The sequence below is a fragment of the Arachis hypogaea genome, chromosome 18, assembly GCF_003086295.3.
Source record: "Arachis hypogaea cultivar Tifrunner chromosome 18, arahy.Tifrunner.gnm2.J5K5, whole genome shotgun sequence".
NCBI lineage: Eukaryota > Viridiplantae > Streptophyta > Magnoliopsida > Fabales > Fabaceae > Arachis > Arachis hypogaea.
Genome location: NC_092053.1, coordinates 127,746,669 through 127,770,568, shown reverse-complemented (window position 1 = coordinate 127,770,568; position 23,900 = coordinate 127,746,669). Strand labels below are relative to the sequence as shown.

The following is a 23,900-nucleotide window of genomic DNA, read 5'->3' as shown; positions in this document are numbered from 1 at the left end:
AATTGGCTCAATGTTGTCTGCCATTAGAGATCTGTTAACAGAATTGACGGCAGGACAAAATTGATATGATTTTGAAACCTTAGGGTTTTAAATAGGACGAAAACGTTGGGGACAAAAACGATACATAAAAATAAATTTTAATTTTATCCTTTGGTAATATTAATTTTTTAGGATACATAGTTATTTAATTATCTTTTAACCATATCTAAGTAAATTAAATTTAATCACATTACTTTTATTCTAAATAAATTTATTTTTTTATAATTTTACTCCTAAAGATTTTTATTCATCATGAAATGTTTGTAGAATGACTAATAAATAAATTTACAAAAAATAAAAAATGATACAGATACAATAAAGTATAAATTGTACATTTTTTCTCTAATGTATTGAAATTTTTTAATGTTTAAGAGTAAAAAACTTTAAAAGTAAAATTATAAAAAAAATAAATTTATTTAAAATAAAAATAATATAATTAAGTGTAATTTAAAATAATTGAATAATTACGTACGATAAAAAATTGATATTATTAAAAAATAAAATTAAAAAATATTTTTATGTATTATTTTTGTTCCAACATTTTTATCCTATTTACATTTCTAACGTTTAAAAATTATCTCATTTTTATTCCGTCTTAGTTCTATTAACAGATTTATAATGTCATAATAATATTAGGGCAAAACACTAAAATAAGCCAAGGGGAAGAAATTTTTACGCAAATCCGCCAAACCAAAATCTGGTTCATGAATCAACCAATACATGTTTATATGTAGTTTGAATCAACTAGATTCGAACTTGATCCACACATAATTCGAATCATATTGCTTCGAATTATACACAAAACTCACACACACTAATTCGAATCAACCTGATTCGAATTATACACATACAAAAATTCGAATAAGGTTGATTCGAATTACACCCTCATTTATTAAAAAAATTAATAATTTATTAAAAAATTAATAATTTAAAATTAAAAAAATATATATTTTATTTCATATATTAAAAAAAGCTAACAAAATATTTAATTACGAGACTTCTTTAAAATATTAATGAGTTATCAATTCGAATTCCATATAATACTCTTTTGTCCATTTTTAATAGCTCATGAATATTTTTTAATAAATTTTTTTAAATTATATAGTGAGATATTACATGATTCGAATTACGCATGGGAAATTTCAATCACTCAATTATATGGTGAGCAATTCGAATTCTATACAATACTCTTCTACCCATTCTTGATAGCTCATGAATATTTTTTAATAAATTTATTTTAACTATACCACAAAAAATATTTTATTCTATGCAAAATAATTTAAAAAATTGATTAAAAAATGTTAGGAGTACTATAAAAATTTGTAATGTTCTAATGACTTAGGTAAAATACCTGCATGTACACAAATTTTAAATAAAATACTCTACATAGTCAATAATAATTTAGAAATTAAAGAAAATATTTTATTCCATCCAAAATAATTAAAAAATATATTTTATTCTATACAAAATAATTTAAAAAAATAGCTTAAAAATTGTTATGAGTACTATAAAAGTTTGTAATATTCTAGTAATTTAGGTAAATACATGATAAAAATATATTTTCTTTAATTTCTAAATTATTATCGACTATGTAGATTATTTCTTTAATGTCCTAAGTCATTACAAATTTTTATAGTACTCCTAACATCTTTTAAGCCATTTTTTAAATTATTTTGCATAGAATAAAATATTTTTTGTGGTATGATTAAAATAAATTTATTAAAAAATATTCATGAGCTATCAAGAATGGGCAGGAGAGTATTATATAGAATTCGAATTGCTCACCATATAATTCGAATCAGAGTGATTGAACTTCCCATGCGTAATTCGAATAATGTAATATCTTACCATATAATTTAAAAAAATTTATTAAAAAATATTCATGAGTTATTAAAAATGGACAAAAGAGTATTGTATGAAATTCGAATTGATAGCTTATTAATATTTTAAAGAAGTCTCATAATTAAATATTTTGTTAGTTTTTTTAATGCATGAAATAAAATATATATTTTTTTAATTTTAAATTATTATTTTTTTAAATAAATTTTTTAATAAATTATTAATTTTTTAATAAATCAGGGTGTAATTCGAATCAACCTGATTCGAATTATTGTATATGTGTAATTCGAATTAGTGTGTTTGTGAGTTTTGTGTATAATTGGAAGCAACATGATTCGAATTATGTATAAATCAAGTTCGAATTTAGTTGATTCGAACTACATATAAACATGCATTGGTTGATTCATGAAATAATTTTTGGTTTGGCGGATTTGTGTAATTTTTTACTATCCTTGGCTTAATATAGTGATTTGCCCATAATATTAAGCCAACATTAAAGACTTAAATAGAATATTAAAAAAAACTTTAGAATTTATTGAAATCATGCGAAAATGTTTGATAACCAAAGAAAATCAGTTAAAAACAGCTATAATTTATTTTATTTAATATTTATTAATTATTAAAATAATTAATTAATACTAAATAAAATAAATTTTGACTGTTTTTTTATCTACCTAAAAAAAACGTGACTGTTTTATTTAAGTAACTTGTCCTTTTCCTTTTTAGTTACTACATATTTTGGAAGAACGGAATAATAGGTAAAGGTCATGTATAGTACACAATCACAATTCACAACTCACAACTCACACGTCATAAAAACTAAAAGAAAATAAACGGAGAGGGAGAGGGAGAGGGAGAGAGAGAAAGGATCAGAGGAGTAAGAGGAAAGTTAGAAATCAGAGGGAGGAAAAACAGAGGGGTTGGGTAAGAAGAAGAGAGATGTCACCGGCGATTAAGAAAAAGACTTCGCCGGTGAAGGAGAAAGAGATGGCGGCAGAGTCTCAGATCACTGGCGAGGAGTAAGGAGGAGCTCGCCGGTGATGGTGACAGTGACGACCCAGAGGACGACGGTGAGAAGAAAGAAGAGGTGACGAAGAAGAAGGCAGATTTTTTGCTCTGTTTCTGGCGAACAGAAGAGATGAAGAACAAGAAATCAGAGACAACGCCGGCTGTGCATGCAAGCTTCTGGTCACAGAGTAAATTTTATTTTGTTTTTTTTTTAAACTCAGTAAATTTTTTATTTATTATTTATTTTTTTTTTCAGAAAGAGAAAGAGATGATGGTGATGGTCGTTGAAGCGGCTAAGAAGAAGAAGAATGGCAGCGGTGAGTGGTGCTAAGAGCAAAAAGTCAGAGGAGCGGCGCAGAGAAGTGAGAATAGGGCCGTGGTGCTGCTGCATGCAGAAAAAGCGTTCGGTAAAGACAGATCGGAGCAGAAAGACAGACGATGCCGCTGATGGAAGTTCTGTCTCAGTGAAGATAAAGGTTATTTTTTTTTTTGTCAACACATATTTTTTTCTTAATTTTTTTTATCAAAAATTGATTTATTTACTACAAAAACAACTGTTCTATTTTTTTTTTCAAATCTGCTTCTGTTTTTGGATGAAGGTTGAGGATCTGTTGGTGTTTGAGTGATGGTTGATGTCTGCAGTTTCAGGTATTTTGTTTCTGTATTAGTGATGGCCGGATGTCAATTGGTGTATGATGTATATGGTTGTGTTTGGCTGAAGTTGTGGATTTCAAATTGGGTGCGTGGATCTGAAACTTTTTATGGTTTGGGTGGTTTTGCTCTTTGATTGGTTTTGGTTCGCGTATGGACTGTGAACGATGCCGCCGATGATGATGCAGAAAATTAACTCTTATTGAAGAGTTATCACATCTTTTCTTCTCTCTTCTTTTTTTTTTGGTGCCATTTTGTTCATTTGCTTGTGCCCTCTGCCGTGTTTGTTTGTGCCTTCGCTCACGAACTTTTTCGTTTTTGTTGCCATCTTTTCTTCTCTCTCCTTATTTGTCTGTGCCATTTTGTTCTTTTGCTCGTGTCTTCTGCCGTGTTGGTTGTAGAACGTTCAAATTTTTGTTACGTTTTGTGTTAAAATATTCACTGATTTATGGACTAACTTCATATTTGTTATCATTATAGCGTCAAACTTTTAAAATGATAGTGTTTATGAATCTTATAGTGAAGTTAACTTAAAAGATAAACTAGTATTATATTTTTAGTAAAATATATATTATATTAAATTAAATTATTTAACGATTTTCAATTGTATTTCTGTAAAGAACAATGTTATAATATATCTTTGTAAAAGACAATTTTATAATAGTAGTAAGCATCTTCATCTTATGTATAAACTAAGGAATTGAATAAGGGATTTGAGTAGTATGCATGAACTTCATTTTCATAAATGCAACACAATTGATATGAGAAACTAAAATGAGTAAAATTTAAATTGTTAGAACATCTTCTCCAATTTCAGTTTGCAATATGAGTTAGTGCTGTTAGTGGGCTGAAATTTTCTGATATTACTTGATAATTCCATTGTCTGTCTTGTGTAATAAGCTATGAGACCCATTGTAGTTGTGGATTGGTGTTCAGATTATCCATATTTGCTATAAGAGAATTGTTTGCCAACCACATATCTTCAGTTATTTTCACCTGATTACCCCATTCAATTCTCCCGTGTAATCCTTTTTCAGTAACTTTCCTGCCTTCAATAAGACTTCTCTATCTCCAAGACAGATTGGTAGCTTCTGCATGTAATGTAAAAGAAAGCAACAATGCGTTCAGTGTTTGCTTGACTTGAAAGTATGATAAACTATGCTTTTTGAAGTTGTAGGATTATTTCTTAATATTTTCATATGTGCAAGTCCATAAGTTTATTTCTGCTTCCATGTAGTTCATAGAGGATAGCTAGCATCACGATTCACGGGAGAGGAGATAATAATGCACTCTGAGCCTTTGCAGTTTGAGTGCAGTAACATGAGGCATATAACTCAGGGAGAAGATACAATCTGTCATCAATTGTAGAGTGCATGCATGGAGAAAAATTGAAAGTTTTTGCAAGATAAGGTCTGATTTGGTAAATTTATTTGTGGGAAAGATATATTTATTTTTTTTCAAAAGAACAAACTATATATTTATTTTAAGTTTGGCAAATAAAAAGATCACTTATCATTTTAACAAATTAGAAGTTTTTTCTAAATGCATTTAAAGAGACATTTTTTAAAGTTAATTTGTTAATTAAAAATTCTAATATAATCTCATGTATTATAGATATTCAAATTTATTCTTAATTAAATTATTAATACTAAATTTCATTCAGAATCAAAATTCTTTTTCTATTTATTTATATTATAATTATTTTAAATTTTAAAACTTATTTTACTAACAACGTTTATGATTATTTAAAACCATTTTCAGTTAATTTAAAAAATAAAGGTATTACTCTCTTTAGAAAATTATTTTTCAAAATCCAATTTTAATAAATTACTTATGAACCATAAAAAAATTTTCAAACCTAATTTTATATTTGTCTTATAAAAATTATCTTGTATTTAATATTTTTTATTTTGATATAAGATTTGATTTGGTTGATTTAAGATAAACAAAAAATATAAGTAAAGTGATTTTAATTTATCATAAAAAAAATATGAGTACGTATGATTTGATTATAGAAGAGAGAGTATTTTGTTGTAAAAAGAAGATGAATATTAAAAAAGAAACGTGTGTATTTTCTTTTGTTTTTTTTTGTCTGAATTTGAAATATTTTAAATCTTTTTTTAAATATTTATTAGAAAAAAAATTATTTTTTAAAAATGATCTGTTAATAATAAATCAAATGGGCATGTAAAATTATGTGTCAATATTAGATGCCCTTGTGCATACTGCATAATCCAAAATACCAAATTCTTTTGTGCTTCATAAATACCTTTAGAATTTCATGAAAAATAGCACTTGGTATGTAAAATTATGTATCAATATCCGATATTTTTGTGCATATGGCATAATTCATAATACCTACTTTGCTTCAGAAATACCTCTACAATTTAATGAAAAATGACGTGTCTCTTATAAGAGCACGTGTCAGTGTCAGGTGCAGGTACTTGTGAATGTGTCACATCCTAGGTATCCCTATCTCTGCGCAGTCGGTGGTTGTGTCACATCCATCATCAGTATGCATAGGTATTTGTGAATGTATCACATCTCAGGTATCCCTATCTCTGCGCAGTCGGTGGTTGTGTCACATCCATCATCAGAATGCGTAGTCCAATAATGTACTCTGAGCCTTTTTATATAGTGGTTTGCATATATTGTCATGGAAGATGCGACAATAATGTACTCTGAGCCTTTCCAACAGTTTGAGTGCAGTAACATCAAATATAGAGTACAATATGAGGGAGAACTGTACAATCTGTCATCAAATGCAAAGTGGCATGCATGGAGAAAAATTGGATCAATCAAAAGAACATGTAAAGATCAAAGACTTGCGAGAGAGAGGATATATGGAACACGGGTAAAATCTCATGTTCACTTAGTTTGCATATTTTTGTCTCAGTTCTTTTGTTGACACTTTAGGTCTTCTTGCAGATGTCAACATTACCGGAGAAGATGCCGTATTAGAGCCCCCTGCTGCAACGAGATTTTCCACTGTTGCCATTGTCATAATGAGGCAAAGGTTAGTCCATCTTCCTTTTTTCAAGTTTTAGTTATGAGACATTTATATTTCTTTCCTGTTCCTCAAGTTGGCCCGCTTGTATCTGAAAAATTTAGGTGGTGTTCGTTAGACTAATTTGAGAAGTATATTTGTGGAGAAAGTATAGAAGTGAATATCAATTGATTCAAAACTACAACTTTTGAGGAACATTCAATTTCCTTTTAGTAGCAGATTGCAATACTTAGGACTTTCAAATCATTATTTTTAATTCTTATGTTGTGGCAATCCATTTTTTTTTTCTCTTTAATGGGAACTTATTTTACCATCTATGTTTTTCCGCAGGATGATATCAGGATTGTTCCGAAGCTTAGACATGACATTCCCTGTCATCAAATTAAACAGGTAGCTTATTTATTTGAACACCGATCATTTGAGTATCACAAAAATTTTGTGCTCCTTCTCCCTTCTCCCTTCTGTTATTTCACATGTTAATCAATTCGATTGAATATTTTTGGATTGTTTTTCAGGTAATATGTTTACTTTGTGGGACTGAACAAGAGGTAAGTCTTGTTAATTATAAGGGAAGATCATGCTATTAACATAGATTATGATAAAGCTTTATTTTTCTGATACCAATTTTTCAATTTCGATTTTTCTTTTAATTTCTTTTTCGAAATTTCTATTAACTCTTCATATTTTGCCTTAAATAAGTTTATAATTTGTATAGATTCAATTGGTGGTGCTTTATTTAAAGGATTTTGATAAAAATAGTTTGCAACTTCATAATCTAAAGTATTGACCATTTCTACTATTTTTCTTGTATTTGTTATATGATCATTTATTACTAGTCCTTGATGTATATTTATAATTCTGATTTCATATTTATAGTTTTTTAATTTTTTTTTAATTTTTATCATAATTATAGTATTCTTTTTTGCATGGATTATTGTATATAAAATCTTTTATCTGTTTGTCTTTCTCTAATATAATTTCTCAAATCCTCAAAAATTTCTTTTATTTCTACACTTTCTCTTATTTCTAAATATCTTTCTAATTTTTCAACTTCATCCTTCATTTTTTTCTTTCAACAGCTTTAATTCTTTCAAGTCATAATATGGTTTTCCAGGTATTTATAAATTTTTTAAGTTTAATTCCAACTTGTTTATATTTATTCTTATTTCTATCTTTTTTATTATAAGATCATCAATTTCAATCTGAATATTATTTAATTCCCTTTTATACTCTTCTATTTTACTTTTTAATTTTTTCGCTCTTTTTCTTTTTATTTTATTTTCTGGTTTTTCAATCTTTTTATGCTTCATTATTTATTTTAGAATTTCTGCAAACTCTATCATCGATTCATCACTATTTTCTAGAGATTCTATTAATTTTTCTAGCTTTTCAACTTCTCTTTTCAACTTGTCATTGATTATTTTTAGAGCTTCAAATGCTTTTTTATTTATTTCAGAAAACTGTAAATAATTCAAACGATTTTCTCTTTCAAAGAGCTCTTGTTTTTGTCTTGATAAGTTACATATATTTCTTCTTTATTTATTGTCATAATTTAGTATTTAGGGTTTCATTTAATTTTTCGACCTTTTTTGTTAACTCTTTTATTTCAGAATTTTCTTCTTTAATTTTTAACTTAGATAAACTTAAAGGGCTATTAATTTTAGATTCTCTTATTTGAAAATTTGATGAAACCAATTTCTCTGATGGTTCTTTTAGTAATAAAACTGGGTTTTCAATAGCTTTATATTTTGGTATTTCTGTTTTTACAATTTTCTGAAATAATTTATCGACATAAATTCTTTCTCTGTTTTTAAATATTATACTATGATGACTATTTGTTAAAACATAATTTATTGCATATATAATTGAAAATGGTTCATCATTTTATTCCATTAAATTCTTTCTGTGAAATTTATAAGCCAGACTTATAGATCTTCCAAGATTTTCAGTTGATAAAGGTATAGCATATCGAAGATGGGCATTAAATTTTACATTTACGTTTGCCAAATTTCCATGAACAATTCCAATTATTTGATCTATTGGGTCATCAGTAATTCTTTTGTCACAGATTGCTAAACTTATTGGTGAATTAATTTCTTTCATATATGTAGATTTGATTAAGACTTATGGTACTAATATGAATCCATCCAATTTTATATCTTTTTTGTTGATCCTTAATTTTCTCAATCTGTTTACTCAATTCTTCATCATTTATCAAAGCTATTTTAAGTTTTCCATTGGCAGATTTTATCTTTATAGGGACTTCAAGTTGAATTTTTCCATAGTATATTATATTTTTTCTATTAAAAACTTCTTTTAAAAGACTTTGTTTATTAAAATTTTTATTTGATTTGAGATTTAGTTCTGTTTTTAGAACAACCTGTTTTTCATTATCTAATAAAACAATTAATCTATAATAATCAGATTCTTCCGTTAATTCTAAACTTTCTAAATAATTCATAACTAAAAGACTAGGATGAAGATGTACCTTTCTGGAAAAAAACTTCCTTTATTTAGTATATTTTACAATAGGTGTTTTTATCTCCAAAAGGGAGATTGTAGATACTAACTCCAGAGGGGAGTTTAGAACTATTTTTCCCTAAGGGAATTCTTTGTCAGACTACAGAATCGCCTCGGCAGCTTTCTCCTTGCTCTCCTAGCATATGAGTACTCTTAGCCTTCTGCTTTCTGTTTTCTGATACTCTTACAATTGCTTAAGCAATCTATTTATAATGGTTGGGTCTGATGGACAATTCCCATCCTTACCCTTTTTATGACGTCATTGCTTACGTCATTGTTTATTATCTTGTACCAGCTACATTGTTGGTGCCTTATGACCTAAGCGCTTACGTCATTATACAATAATATTGAGGGATGCTTCAGATGCACTGTCCTCTTCTTTTATCATGTGGGCTTCAGATGCATTGTCCTCTTCTTTTATCATGTGGGTTGATTCCATTTCATTATTGCTTTCTTCAGATATTTTTGAGGCACATAGCTGGCATTTGTGGTTTTCTCTGTCTTTTATCAAATAGCAGAGATTCTTCTTTATCCCTTCAGGGAGTTTTTCTAAAAGTCCAGATAAGTTGTAGAATGCTGATTCAAATTCCATCAAGAGTCTCATCTCTCTTTCTTCAATTTCATTTCTTTTACTGGATACAAGCAGAGTATTTCTACTTTTATAATTAATCCTTGTGTGAGATTCCTTCGTTATTTTTTGAGTTCTTTCAAAGACCCTTGCTAATGTGCTGGCTAGTCTTCCTTCATGACTGTAAATTGTTAAATCTTGAATTTAATCAATTGGTTGAAAATTTTCTGGGAAGACGGACATGAATATTACTTGGTGGGCTGGAACCAAGCATTCTTCTTCTTCATTAAAAATAGGTTGACTGTTTGTAAATTTTAGGGATACATCCCTTAGATTTACATTGTCAATCATATTTTTAAATCTTTTTACTGCATCAACGAATCTTGCAGGAAACTCACTAATAATTTTTAGATCATTAAAAATTAAAATTGTATCAATTAATCCATACTGGAAAAACTGATAAGTGTCAGATGGGGAAGCATCTGGAAATATAACCAGCTTTGTTAGCTGTTCTTTGGCAATAGGATAATATTCCAAAATTGTCCTTTTTTTCTTCAGTCCAATTCAGGATTATATTAAGGGTTTCTCTTAGATTTGATCTACAGACCCTTTTCTTTTCCTTGATTTCAGCCCTTGTAGGAATGTTTATTATTATTCCTGTTCTCTGGGTTTGAATTGGAGCTTTATCTGCTCTTTTTAGGGTTTGTTCTGGATGAAGATCTTCATATTCCCTGAAGAATTCTTTTGCCTCTTCCAGTGTTAAAAATCTTCCTTTATGAATTATCTTTGATTGATGTGTGAATGGTGCTGCTTTTTCCCAGGCATCATATACTTCTTTTATGTGGCCATTATAAATTACATAATATTTTTTATTTTGGGTGGATTTTTTAATAATTTCAGCAATTGTTTTATTTTCTGAAATTTTTTCTTCACCTGATTTGTTCACCATGTTTAGCTGGCTGAACTCTGATGATTTTGCTTGTTGTGTTGATTTCATTGCTTCAATGGCCTTCTTGAGGGATTGGATCTGTGTCCTTATTTGCTGACAATGCTTGCATTTTTTGAGTTCTTGCTCATATTTTTGAATTTCTTGATCTAATGCGTTGTAGACAAACTCCATTCTCTTGTTAATGTATCTGCAATAACATTTTTGTCACCCTTAATATATTCAATCTTTATTGGATATTGTAACAAAAATAATTGTCATCTTACCAATCGTCCATGATTATAATCAACTTTTAGATTATATCGTATGAAACCTGTTAGGTAACTTGAATATGTCCTTAATGTAAATTCTCTGGGTAGTAAATCAATTTTCTATTTTTTAAGAGATTTAATTGCTGCTAGAGTTTCCTTTTCATGAGTAGTATACCTCTGTTCTGTTGGAGTAAAAGTCTCTGAAATATACCTGCAAAGTAATTTCTTTGGGGAATATTTAGCTAATATTTAGCTAATATTCAGATATATTCCCCAAAGAAATTACTTTGCAGGTATATTTCAGGGACTTTTACTCCAACAGAACAGAGGTATACTACTCATGAAAAGGAAACTCTAGCAGCAATTAAATTTCTTAAAAAATGGAAAATTGATTTACTACCCAGAGAATTTACATTAAGGACAGATTCAAGTTACCTAACAAGTTTCATACGATATAATCTAAAAGTTGATTATAATCATGGACGATTGATAAGATGACAATTATTTTTGTTACAATATCCAATAAAGATTGAATATATTAAGGGTGACAAAAATGTTATTGCAGATACATTAACAAGAGAATGGAGTTTGTCTACAACGCATTAGATCAAGAAATTCAAAAATATGAGCAAGAACTCGAAAAATGCAAGCATTGTCAGCAAATAAGGACACATCCAATCCCTCAAGAAGGTCATTAAAGCAATGAAATCAACACAACAAGCAAAACCATCAGAGTTCAGCCAGCTAAACATGGAGGACAAATCAGGTGAAGAAAAAATTTCAGAAAATAAAACAATTGCTGAAATTATTAAAAAATCCACCCAAGATAAAAAATATTATGTAATTTATAATGGCCCCATGAAAGGAGTATATGATGCTTGGAAAAAAGCAGCATCATTCACACATCAATCAAGGATAATTCATAAAGGAGGATTTTTAACACTGGAAGAGGCAAAGGAATCCTTCGGGGAATATGAAGATCTTCATCCAGAACAAACCCTAAAAAGAGCAGATAAAGCTCCAATTCAAGATCAAATCTCAGAGAAATCCATAATATAGTCCTGAATTGGACTGAAGAAAAAATGGCAATTTTGGAATATTATCCTATTGCCAAAGAACAGCTAACAAAGCTGGTTATATTTCTAGATGCTTCCCCATCTGACACTTATCAGTTTTTCCAATATGGATTAATTGATACAATTTTAATTTTTAATGATCTAAAAATTATTAGTGAGTTTTCTGCAGGATTCGTTGATGTAGTAAAAAGATTTAAAAATATGATTGACAATGTAAATTCAAGGGATGTATCCCTAAAATTTACAAATAGTCAACCTATTTTTAATGAAGAAGAAGAATGCTTGGTTCCAGCACACTAAGTAATATTCATGTCTGTCTTCCCAGGAAATTTTCAACCAATTGATCAAATTCAAGATTTAACAATTTACAGTCATGAAGGAAGACTAGCCAGCACATTAGCAAGGGTCTTTGAAAGAATTCAAAAAATAACGAAGGAATCTCACACAAGGATTAATTATAAAAGTAGAAATACTCTGCTTGTATCCAGTAAAAGAAATGAAATTGAAGAAAGAGAGATGAGACTCTTGGTGGAATTTGAATCAGCATTCTACAACTTATCTGGACTTTTAGAAAAACTCCCTGAATGGATAAAGAGGAATCTCTGCTATTTGATAAAAGACAGAAAAGACCACAAATGCCAACTAGCAATAATGAAACGGAATCAACCCACATGATAAAAGAAGAGGACAATGCATCTGAAGCCCACATGATAAAAGAAGAGGACAGTGCATCTGAAGCATCCCTCAATATTATTGTATAATGACGTAAGCGCTTAGGTCATAAGGCACCAACAATGTAGCTGGTGCAAGATAATAAGCAATGACGTCATAAGAAGGGTAAGGATGAGAATTGTCCATCAGACCCAACCATTATAAATAGATTGCTTAGGCAATTGTAAGAGTATCAGAAAACAGAAAGCAGAAGGCTAAGAGTACTCATATGCTAGGAGAACAAGGAGGAAGCTGCCGAGGTGATTCTGTAGTCTGACAAAGAATTCTTAGGGAAAAATAGTTCTAAACTCCCCTCTGGAGTTAGTATCTACAATCTCCTCTCTAGAGATAAAAACACCTATTGTAAAATATACTAAATAAAGAAAATTTTTCTCCAGAAAGATACATCTTCATCCTAGTCTTTTAGTTATGAATTATTTAGAAAGTTTAGAATTAACAGAAGAATCTGATTATTATAGATTAACTGCTTTATTATATAATGAAAAACAGGCTGTTCTAAAAATAGAACTAAATCTCAAATCAAATGAAAATTTTAATAAACAAAGTCTTTTAAAAGAAGTTTTTAATAGAAAAAATATAATATACTATGGAAAAATTCAACTTGAAGCCCCTATAAAGATAAAATCTGCCAATGGAGAACTTGAAATAGCTTTGATAAATGATGAAGAATTGAGTAAACAGATTGAGAAAATTAAGGATCAACAAAAAAGATGTAAAATTGGATGGATTCATATTAGTACCATACAAGTCTTAATCAAATCTACATATATGAAAGAAATTAATTCACCAATAAGTTTAGCAATCTGTGACAAAAGAATTACTGATGACCTAATAGATCAAATAATTGGAATTGTTCATGGAAATTTGGCAAATGTAAATGTAAAATTTAATGCCCATCTTGGATATGCTATACCTTTATCAACTGAAAATCTTGGAAGATCTATAAGTCTGGCTTATAAATTTCACAGAAAGAATTTAATGGAACAAAATGATGAACCATTTTCAATTACATATGCAATAAATTATGCTTTAACAAATAGCCATCATAGTATAATATTTAAAAACAGAGAAAGAATTTATGTCGATGAATTATTTCAGAAAATTGTAAAAACAAAAATACCAAAATATAAAGCTATTGAAAACCCAGTTTTATTACTAAAAGAACCATCAGGAAAATTGGTTTCATCAAATTTTCAAATAGGAGAATCTAAAATTAATAGCCCTTTAAGTTTATCTAAGTTAAAAATTAAAGAAGAAAATTCTGAAATAAAAGAGTTAACAAAAAAGGTCGAAAAATTAAATAAAACCCTAAATACTAAATTATGACAATAAATAAAGAAGAAATATATGTAACTTATCAAGACAAAAAACAAGAGCTCTTTGAAAGAGAAAATCGTTTGAATTATTTACAGTTTTCTGAAATAAATAAAAAAGCATTTGAAGCTCTAAAAATAATCAATGACAAGTTGAAAAGAGAAGTTGAAGAGCTAGAAAAATTAATAGAATCTCTAGAAAATAGTGATGAATCGATGATAGAGTTTGCAGAAATTCTAAAATAAATAATGAAGCATAAAAAGATTGAAAAACCAGAAAATAAAATAAAAAGAAAAAGAGCGAAAAAATTAAAAAGTAAAATAGAGGAGTATAAAAGGGAATTAAATAATATTCAGATCGAAATTGATGATCTTATAATAAAAAAGATAGAAATAAGAATAAATATAAACAAGTTGGAATTAAACTTAAAAAATTTATAAATGGCTGGAAAACCGTATTATGACATAAAAGAATTAAAGCTGTTGAAAGAAAAAATGAAGGATGAAGTTGAAAAATTAGAAAGATATTTAGAAATAAGAGAAAGTGTAGAAATAAAAGAAGTTTTTGAGGATTTGAGAAATTATATTAAAGAGAAAGACAAACAGATAAAATATTTTATATACAATAATCCATGCAAAAAAAGAATACTATAATTATGATAGAAATTAAAAAAGAATTAAAAAACTATAAATATGAAATCAGAATTATAAATATACATCAAGGACTAGTAATAAATGATCATATAACAAATACAAGAGAAATAGTAGAAATGATCAATACTTTAGATTATGAAGTTGCAAACTATTTTTATCAAAATCCTTTAAATAAAGCACCACCAATTGAATCTATACAAATTATAAACTTATTCGAAGCAAAATATGAAGAGTTAATCGAAATTTCGAATTAAAACTATATATGTTAATTCTTGAATGGATGGATGATATAACTTTAAGAAGTTATTTCCTATGATAAAATCCATTACAGAATCTAGCATATATATGGATGGAACAATGAACCTATAATTTTGAATAAATATTTTAGCCATTTCAGCCTTTTGGTCAATTTTATGTATTGATTTATCAGCTATTCTAACTCTTAATGGTTTTGTTAATTTTTTTCAATCAAGTTTTATATTTGTACTAGCAAAGCATTGTGTCGCTCCAGTATCTATGAAAGCATTTAAAACTTTTCTGTTATTTTTATAGTAATAAATGTAGCATTATTACTCAGTCTCTGAGTCTGTTTCCGAGACATATTCAAAAATATAGTCTAAGTTATCATCTGATTCCTCTAATGGTTCCATAAAAACAAGACTTAGCAATTTCTAATTGTTTGGTAAGGTCCTTTTTATCCTTCTTTTTTGGACATTCATTTGCATAGTGTCCTTCTTCTTGGCAATACCAACACTTACAATTTTCTTTTTTATTTGGGCAATAGTCATTTTTTTGTCTTTTGTTTTTATTGTTATTTCTTTTTTTAAAATATCTTTTTTTTCTCCAGTTTGGATAGTATTTTCTTTTTCTAAATTGATATTTTCTTTTTCTTTGAAAATTTTTATTAAGACCATATTTTTGAGGTATCTCTTCATTATCCTGACAGCAAATTCTAATTATATTTGCAAATCTTTTTTGAGTCGCTTCTTGCATACAACGTTCTTTTATTTCCTCTCTTATTGCAGAGGTTGCTCCACCAAAATTATTTTCAATTGTCCCTCTATTTATTTCTCTTATAAATCTTCCCATTATAAATTCATTAGCAGGATATGGAAGTTTTGTTATATACATACTAAGATAATGGTCTTTTGCTTCTTGATATTCTTTATTATAGACTTCTTCTTGTCTATGATCTATAGTATTTTTTCCAAAAAATTCTTTATATAGAATCATCATTATATGTATTATCTTATCATAAGTTGTTGTTTTTGTTGCTAATTCTTCTATTATTTGGTTTTCTATTGATGTCATATAATCTCTTACAGTTCCTTTAGTATGAAACCCTATGTAATTCCAAATATCTCTTCCAGACAATTCACTAAGTTTTGGATTAGTAAAGGCTTCTAATAAGAAAGAATTCAACCAGTTCTCGAAATTTTCTTTTTCATTCTTTTTACAGTCTAAATCGAGCATTCTTTCTCCTTCCATTTCCTGGATTTTAGGAACGTATTTTGATGGTATTTTTGTATATTTTGAATCTTTATTTATAAATCCCTTTTTAAAAACAAAGTTTTCAAAACCTGTTTTCCATTTAAATTGAGATTGATTATCCTTAGATGTTCCAGCTTCATTTTTTACTTGTATTGGAATTGCTGGTTCTTCGTCACTTGAATAATCTAGGATGTGTTCTTCATTTTCTATATTTTCAGAATTTACTAATTCTTCTTCTATTTGAAATCTCTGTTCCATAATATTATTTTCTTGAGCCATTTTTAATTGTTTAAAAAGCATTGTAACTTCTTCTAATTTTTCTTCAATATTCATAATTTCAATGATGGTTTTACTTTTAATTTTGTTATGTTGATTATATTTTGAAAATTTTCTTCTTTGGGATTCTCTTTTTCCTTATTTTTTTGAAATTTTATGGATACTAATATTTCTTCAAGTATATCTACTATAGAATTTAATTGTGGGTTAAAAGTATGATAAAGATGTGGGAAATTATTTCTATGGTAACATTTTTTAGAAATTCCGTGTGAAATATAAGTTTTTTTTCAGGTTTTTGAAGCCTTTCAATAAAACTTATAGTAAAAATAAAGATTTTGAGAAAAATCATTTTGTATTGATTTTAAAAATTCGGTGTCATTACAGTTAACATTAGTTAAAATCATTAGTTTTTGATCTATTAATTTTGATAATTTAATTATTTCTTCTCTTAAATCTTCTAATTTACTTTTTTCCATTAGGTGACGCTTTTCTTTGTGAAAAGTTATGGTTTTAAGTGTTTTGTAATGAAAAGTGTGGCTTTAGAATGTATGGTTTAGGTTTTGCCACGTAGGCATCTTTACAATAAAGTTGTTTTTAGGATCTTTATTTGAGTGGTGGCCTATTTTCAGGTGATATGTTCACTTTGTGGGACTGAACAAGAGGTAAGTCTTGTTAATTATAAGGGAAGATCATGCTATTAACATAGATTATGATAAAGCTTTATTTTTCTCTAGTAAGAGAAATACGAATACCTTGATGCATGCGAGCATGGACGGAACCAAGAATTTGGTAGAGAATGGGCCAAAAATTAAAATATTATATAATCAAATATAATAATATATATTTATTAATATATATGATCATAATATTTATTTTATTAAAAAAATACTAATAAGGACTTGTTATATAAAAAAGTTATCTTAGTTCTTATAATTTATTTTTATTTTGGATTCGACAAAATATAAAAATGATCTATTATTTTTAGTCTACATTGTTGAGTATTATTGCGATAGTAAGTTATATTTTTATGCTTCATATTATAAAAAAAATACTATAAAATAATATAAATAAGTTGTTCTAATAACTTTGTTATATACATTTAAAACATATTCATGAATAAAATATATAAAATATAATTGTTTTAATGAATTTACTAATATGTTATAATTTTAATATCATGAGAAAAATAAATAAATTTTAAAATAATTTACTTTCATGTATGTAGTATAATATATTAAAATTTTTTTTGTTATTATAAATATTAAAGTATTTTTATATGATAATAGGTGTGAAAATTAAGAGAAAAAATATTTAAAAAGAGAAAAAAAATTAAATATTTAAAGATTTGGAATTTTATTTAGTCAAAAAGTAATTGACAATAATATTTTTCTCAATTTAAGGATTGTTACTTATTTTTGAGTTTAATAATTTAATTATGTAAGATAATTACTTACTCTATTCTTCAAATAAAATTATATAATATATAATAACTTTATATAAAAATTAACTTTGTTAAAAAAAGTTGGGAGGCCAAGGCCTATACTTGCCCCCCCCCCCCCCCCTTTTGATCCGTTCTTGCATGCGGGTAAGCACAAGTGTTCATAGCCATAGAAGAAAGAAAAAGCTGCATAGTTAAAAGGAATCCTGAAGCTAATCACTTCATGAAGGCCCTTTAACATGTTTTGTGCAGAGTTGTTAGTATTCTTTTTGAGGTGTTTGAAACTATTCAATTATTCATTTATTCACAGGCAATCATCTATTAAAAGTTCTTGCCTTTTGTAAGTTGGAATCCTGCCATGAACTAAGTTTATTCTTGTGTTGACTCCTGCTGATTCCAGGTTCAGCAAAACTGCATTAATTGTGGAGTTTGTATGGGCAAGTACTTTTGCGGGATATGCAAGCTTTTTGATGACGATGTGAGTATTTCGTTCCGGAGCTGACAATCCCTTAAACATCCAAGTTAATGACTCTTTCGAAAAATCAACACATAGAATATACGAGATGATAATATTATTTATTTTATCTGCTGCAGGTATCTAAGAAACAATACCATTGCGGCGGCTGTGGAATTTGCAGGTATGAATTAGTAGAACATTTTCCTTTTGCCTGTTCTTCAAAAAGCATTGTATGCACTTCTAGTGTTGTTGCATTTGGTTTAGGGTACTTTTCTTCGTTAGTTATTGAATGATTCTGAAATGTTTCAATACAGAACCGGAGGATCTGAAAATTACTTCCACTGCGACAAGTGTGGTAAGTCAATTGTTTTACATTTTCATGCTTTCCTTTAAAGTAGCAACACTATTGTCTTAATTCTTGACCCGTAAGCTTCTTTACCAACTATCATTCTAACAACACTTCTTTTCTTCCAAGGTTGTTGCCACTCAACTCTGCTGAAAAATAGTCACGCTTGTGTGGAGAAGGCAATGCATCATGATTGTCCTGTTTGTTTTGAGGTTAAATTTTGTCTTTGTTAATTTTGTAATGTGCTCCTATTGGTCTATTAAAAGGGTTAATAGTCAAAATGGTCCACATGCTTGTCAATTTGGTCCTCAAAAGATCAAACGTTTCGAATTAGTCCTTTGCTAATTAGATTTTTGTCGAAATATTATGCCACATGTCATCATCTAATTGATGGAAGGCTCAATCATATTCACAATTATATCTTTCATGAACCAAGGAGACATTTGATCTTTCAATCACTAAATTTTGACGCACACTTCTCAGGAACTATTTTGACTATTAATCCGACTATTAAAATTTGATATTTTCTTCCCGGAAGTCGATCAATATACATTTATTCCCCCGCTGGGTGCTAACACATGTTTACCAACAAAATGTGATGGTTTTGCAGTATTTGTTCAAATCGATGCATGAAATCGCTGTCTTGCCATGTGGACATACAATCCATATCAACTGTCTGAATGAAATGAGACAGCATTTACAGTGAGTATTGTATTGAAAGTTGGAACTCGTTTATTAGTATCTGCTCTCTTAAGTCTTATTATCGGAAATCATTGGTTCTGATACTTGCGTTTATTTATTTATTTATTGTTTTAAACATCTCAGGTATGCATGCCCTCTTTGCTCAAAGTCAGTTTTTGATATGTCAAAGGTTTGGGAGAAGTTTGACTTGGAGATTGCTGCTACACCAATGCCTGAACTATATCAAAATAAAATGGTTAGTTTTCTCTGTTATTTTCTATGCCTCTAATGAGGGAATTGGAGAAATTTGATGTTTTGCGATGATCCTCTAAAGTAAACTAACACAATTTCTCCAATTTTATGTTCTCTGATGCTCCTCTAAAGTCAACGGGTATGGTAATTGTGCTCAACTGATCATTGCAATCTAATGGGAAAGATTGTGAGGAGCAATTGTGACACCCCTATTTCATGTATTTTTATTATTAGTTTTTTAAAAAGTAAACTAAGAAAAATACTCACTAAAGATTTAATAGCTGGCAAATATCTTTGAAAAATTTAAATGACAAAATACCCTCAAAAGATTTAAAAACGGAAGAAGATTTAGAGCCCGTTTGGGAAGTAGGAGAAGCTACTTTTTTTTATTTTTGGATTATGAAAAGTCATAATCTATGTGTTTGGCACTATTTTAAAAAAAGCTTCTAACTTCCCGAAAAGTTAATTTGCAACTTTTTGAAGAAGTAAAAATATATGACTTCTTGCTTCTCAAGAAGTCATTCTACCACTTACTTAACAAAAATTAATTTTAAAACAAAAATTTACTTTCCTTCTTGACTCTATGAAAAATACTGACTCTTCATCACCATTTTCACACAAGGTCTGCTAGAAGCACCGGCCTTCCACCATCATTCTCACGCAATGTTCCAAGTCTCACCATTTTTACGTAATGAAACATCTGATGGAAGTATTGATCCTCCACCACATTTTCAGACAATATTACATCTGAACAACTTACTGCATATATTCCTTCTAAATATTTTTTTATTATTTTATCACTATTTTTTATTATTAAATTTGTATTTATGAAATTTCAGTTTTAATTTTATTTTTTTCATATGTAATTTTATAGCTTATTATTTTCATAGTTAATTATAACAAGTTCTTGACCTCAATAAAGGAGAAGAGAGTTCTAATAGGAATAAAAATAAAAAATAAAAAACAGCAATAAAATATACATTGATACACATTTTATTTTTATTTTTTATTTTTACCTACCATATCATACACAATATTAGTGATTAGGTTATGTAAAATCAACATTCAATATTGAAAAGTATTTGTTATCATCGTTATTTTAATATTCATTCTCTTTTGTAAAAAAAATTTATCTTTTGAGTTATTTATCCAAACGCTACAACTTTAAAATAAGTACTTTTATAACTAAAAATCCAAACACAAAATAACTTATTTATAAGCTGCTATTAATAAAAGTCCTTATGTTTTAAGCTCCTTCTCCAAAAGAACTTATTTAAGTTATTTACCCAAACTGGGCCTTAAAAATATAAGTACATTGACATGAAATGAAGTAAATTCGGTTGTGTTTACTTCGTAATGGGCCACACCTTTTTAAATCTTGAGTGTATTTTTGCTGTTCTTATTTTTTGGGATATTTTTTTTGGTGAAAGTTTTTAGAGGGCATTTTTGGTAGTTTGCTCTATTTAAGAAAAAAAAACTAGATCAATTTTAAAACTCGCCAAAACCTTTATGCATGTTTTTGAAATTGTGGAGAAATTTTCAACAAAAACTTTGATACAGATGACATAGATAACAAGAGAATGTGATGTGTCTCGCTTTAGGATTAGGATTAATCATATTACAAAAGATCATATAAAACTATTTAGAATATTTATAAAAGTTCTTACGATTCCATGATTACCCAAATAAACTTGTGTTATAAAAAGCCAAGTATTCCCAATTACATTTTTTTGGCCATGTTAAAATTAGAAAGCTTGATATGTGTGTGACTAGAATGACATTTCTACTAACCTAGTAACTAGTAAGTATCTCTGCAATAACATTTTATAAATACTTAGAATTTCGTTATAGTTCCATGACTATGTGAATTTAGTAGTTAAGATTTTGTGTGTATTTCCCTTCTGATTACGAGGGACAACTAATAATCATCGTTTTTTCTGTCCTTTTATTTTTCTTCTTTCAAACAGGTTTGGATCCTTTGCAATGATTGTGGTAGAACTAGTAACGTAAAGTACCATCTTATTGCTCAAAAGTGCTTGAATTGCAAATCCTACAACACAAGACAAACTTGAGGCTGAAGAGAAAAATGGGCATTGTTACATTTCATTTCATTCATTGAGAAAATGTATTACTTTTCCCTCTTATCCTTTGTGAAGGAAGTAGTGGCAACCCCATGTTTAATTGGAACAACAACTTGAACATGTAATGAACATGGCGTTAAAGCCTAGTTGGGTCGGCACATGTTCAATTTTGTTGTGTTGAACAATTAAATATGGGGTTGCCACTACTTCCTTCACAAAGCATAAGAGGGAAAAGCATAAGAGGGAAAAGTAATACATTTTCTCAATGAATGAAATGAAATGTAACAATGCCCACTCTTCTCGTGTTTTACCAATTGCAGTTACCCTTTTAACTGTGTTTTTATGTGTGATATGTGAAATAATGTGAACTTCTATAATTAGCTTTATGGTTGTGGAATGTTACTAGGAACTATCTTATCTTATATCCGTTTAATAGATTTGAATGTCTGTCTAGTTTGGATTATATATATATATATATATATACACACACACGACGTGTTTCACGAATATATTGAGAGTTTCATATGAAATTCTGTGCCATTTTGTTCTTTTGGTTGTGTCTTCTGCCGTGTTGGTTGTAGAACGTTCGAAGTTTTGTTTCGTTTTGTGTTAAAATATTCACTGATTTATGGACTAACTTCATATTTGTTATCATTATAGCGTCAAACTTTTAAAATGATAGTGTTTATGGATCTTACAGTGAAGTTAACTTAAAGATAACTAGCATTTAAAGAGAATTTTTAAAGTTAATTTGTAAATTAAAAAATTTAATATAATCTCATATTATAAATATTCAAATTTATTCTTAATTAAATTATTAATACTAAATTTCATTCAAAATCAAAATTCTTTATCTATCTATTTATATTATAATTATTTTAAATTTTAAAACTTGTTTTACTAACAACGTTTATGATTATTTAAAACCATTTTCAGTTAATTTAAAAAATAAAGGTATTACACTCTTAAAAATTATTTTTCAAAAATTTTAATAAATTACTTATGAATAATAAAAAAATTTCAAACCTAATTTTATGTCTTATAAAAATTAACTCGTATTTAATATTTTTTTATTCTGATATAAGATTTGATCCGGTTGATTTAGGATAAACAAAAAATATAATTAAAGTGATATTAATTTATCATAAAAAAATATGAGTATGTATGATTTGATTATAGAAAAGAGAGTATTTTGTTGTAAAAAAAAGATTAATACATTAAAAAAGAAATGCGTGTATTTTCTTTTGTTTTTTTTTGTCTGAATTTGAAATATTTTAAATTGTTTATTTTAATATTTATTAAGAAAAAAATAATTTTTAAAAATATCAGTCAATAATAAATCAAATGGGCATGTAAAACTATGTGTCAATATCAGATGTCTCTGCATATTGCATAATCCAAAATACCAGATGTCCCTAGGCATATTGCATAATCTAAAATATCAAATTCTGTTATACTTTAGAAATACCTCTAAAATTTTATGAAAAATAGTACTTGGCATGTAAAATTATGTATCAATATAAGATATTTTGATGTATATTGCATAATTTAAAATATTTACTGTGCGTCAGAAATATCTTTTTTATTTCACAAAGAATGACGTGTCCTATAAGAGCCCGTGTCAGTATCAGAAGAAGCAAGTATATGTGAGTGTGACACATCCCAATCTCTATTTCTGCACAGTAGGTTGTTGCGTCACATCCATCATCAGTATGCATAGTCTAATAATGTATTTTGAGCCTTTTTATACAGTGGTTTGCATATGTTGTGACGAAAGAGATAACAATAATATACTCTGAATCTTCGCAGCAGTTTGAATGCAGTAATATGAAATATAGAGTATAATCTGAAGAAGAAGGGTACAATCTGTCAATCAAAACAACATGAAAAGATCAATGACCTGCGAGAGAGAGGATATATAGAACATGGATAAAATCTCATGTTCACTTAGTTTGCATATTTTTGTCTCAGTTCTTTGGTTGAAACTTTAAATTTCTCAACAGATGTCAATATTACCGAAGAAAATGCCGTATAAAGTCTCCTGTTGCAACGAAATTTTTTATTGTTGCCATTGTTATAATGAGACAAAAGTCAATTCATCTTTTTTTTTTTAAGTTTTACTTCTGAGACATTTATATTTCTTTCCTGTTTCTCAAGTTGGCCCGCTTGTATCTAAAAAGTTAAGATGGTGTTCGTTAGACTAATTTGAAAAATATATTTGTGAAAAAAATATAAAAGTAAATATCAATTAATTCAAACTACAAATTTTGAGAA

General features: G+C 28.1%; 1 protein-coding gene across 6 annotated transcripts; it reads left to right on the top strand.

Moving 5' to 3' along the window:
• The first annotated feature begins 2,638 nt into the window (after positions 1-2,638).
• On the top strand, positions 2,639-21,758 carry LOC112770690 (probable E3 ubiquitin-protein ligase RZFP34). Of its 6 annotated transcripts, XM_072224448.1 has the most exons (17): positions 2,714-3,074; positions 3,143-3,362; positions 3,486-3,534; positions 4,575-4,683; positions 4,775-4,947; positions 6,236-6,391; positions 6,466-6,553; positions 6,875-6,934; positions 7,060-7,092; positions 17,001-17,033; positions 18,210-18,287; positions 18,404-18,447; positions 18,581-18,621; positions 18,742-18,824; positions 19,223-19,314; positions 19,438-19,549; positions 20,168-20,534. In XM_072224448.1, exons 6-17 carry the CDS (start codon positions 6,270-6,272, stop codon positions 20,174-20,176), a joined length of 795 nt encoding a protein of 264 aa, XP_072080549.1. In that variant the 5' UTR covers positions 2,714-3,074; positions 3,143-3,362; positions 3,486-3,534; positions 4,575-4,683; positions 4,775-4,947; positions 6,236-6,269; the 3' UTR covers positions 20,177-20,534. The 6 variants fall into 6 exon arrangements, with proteins under 6 accessions (XP_072080544.1, XP_072080548.1, XP_072080546.1 ...); XM_072224443.1 differs by lacking the exons at positions 4,575-4,683; positions 4,775-4,947; positions 20,168-20,534 and adding an exon at positions 21,513-21,758 and having other exon boundaries at positions 2,639-3,055; XM_072224447.1 differs by lacking the exons at positions 4,575-4,683; positions 4,775-4,947 and having other exon boundaries at positions 2,639-3,055.
• Positions 21,759-23,900: the final 2,142 nt, after the last annotated feature.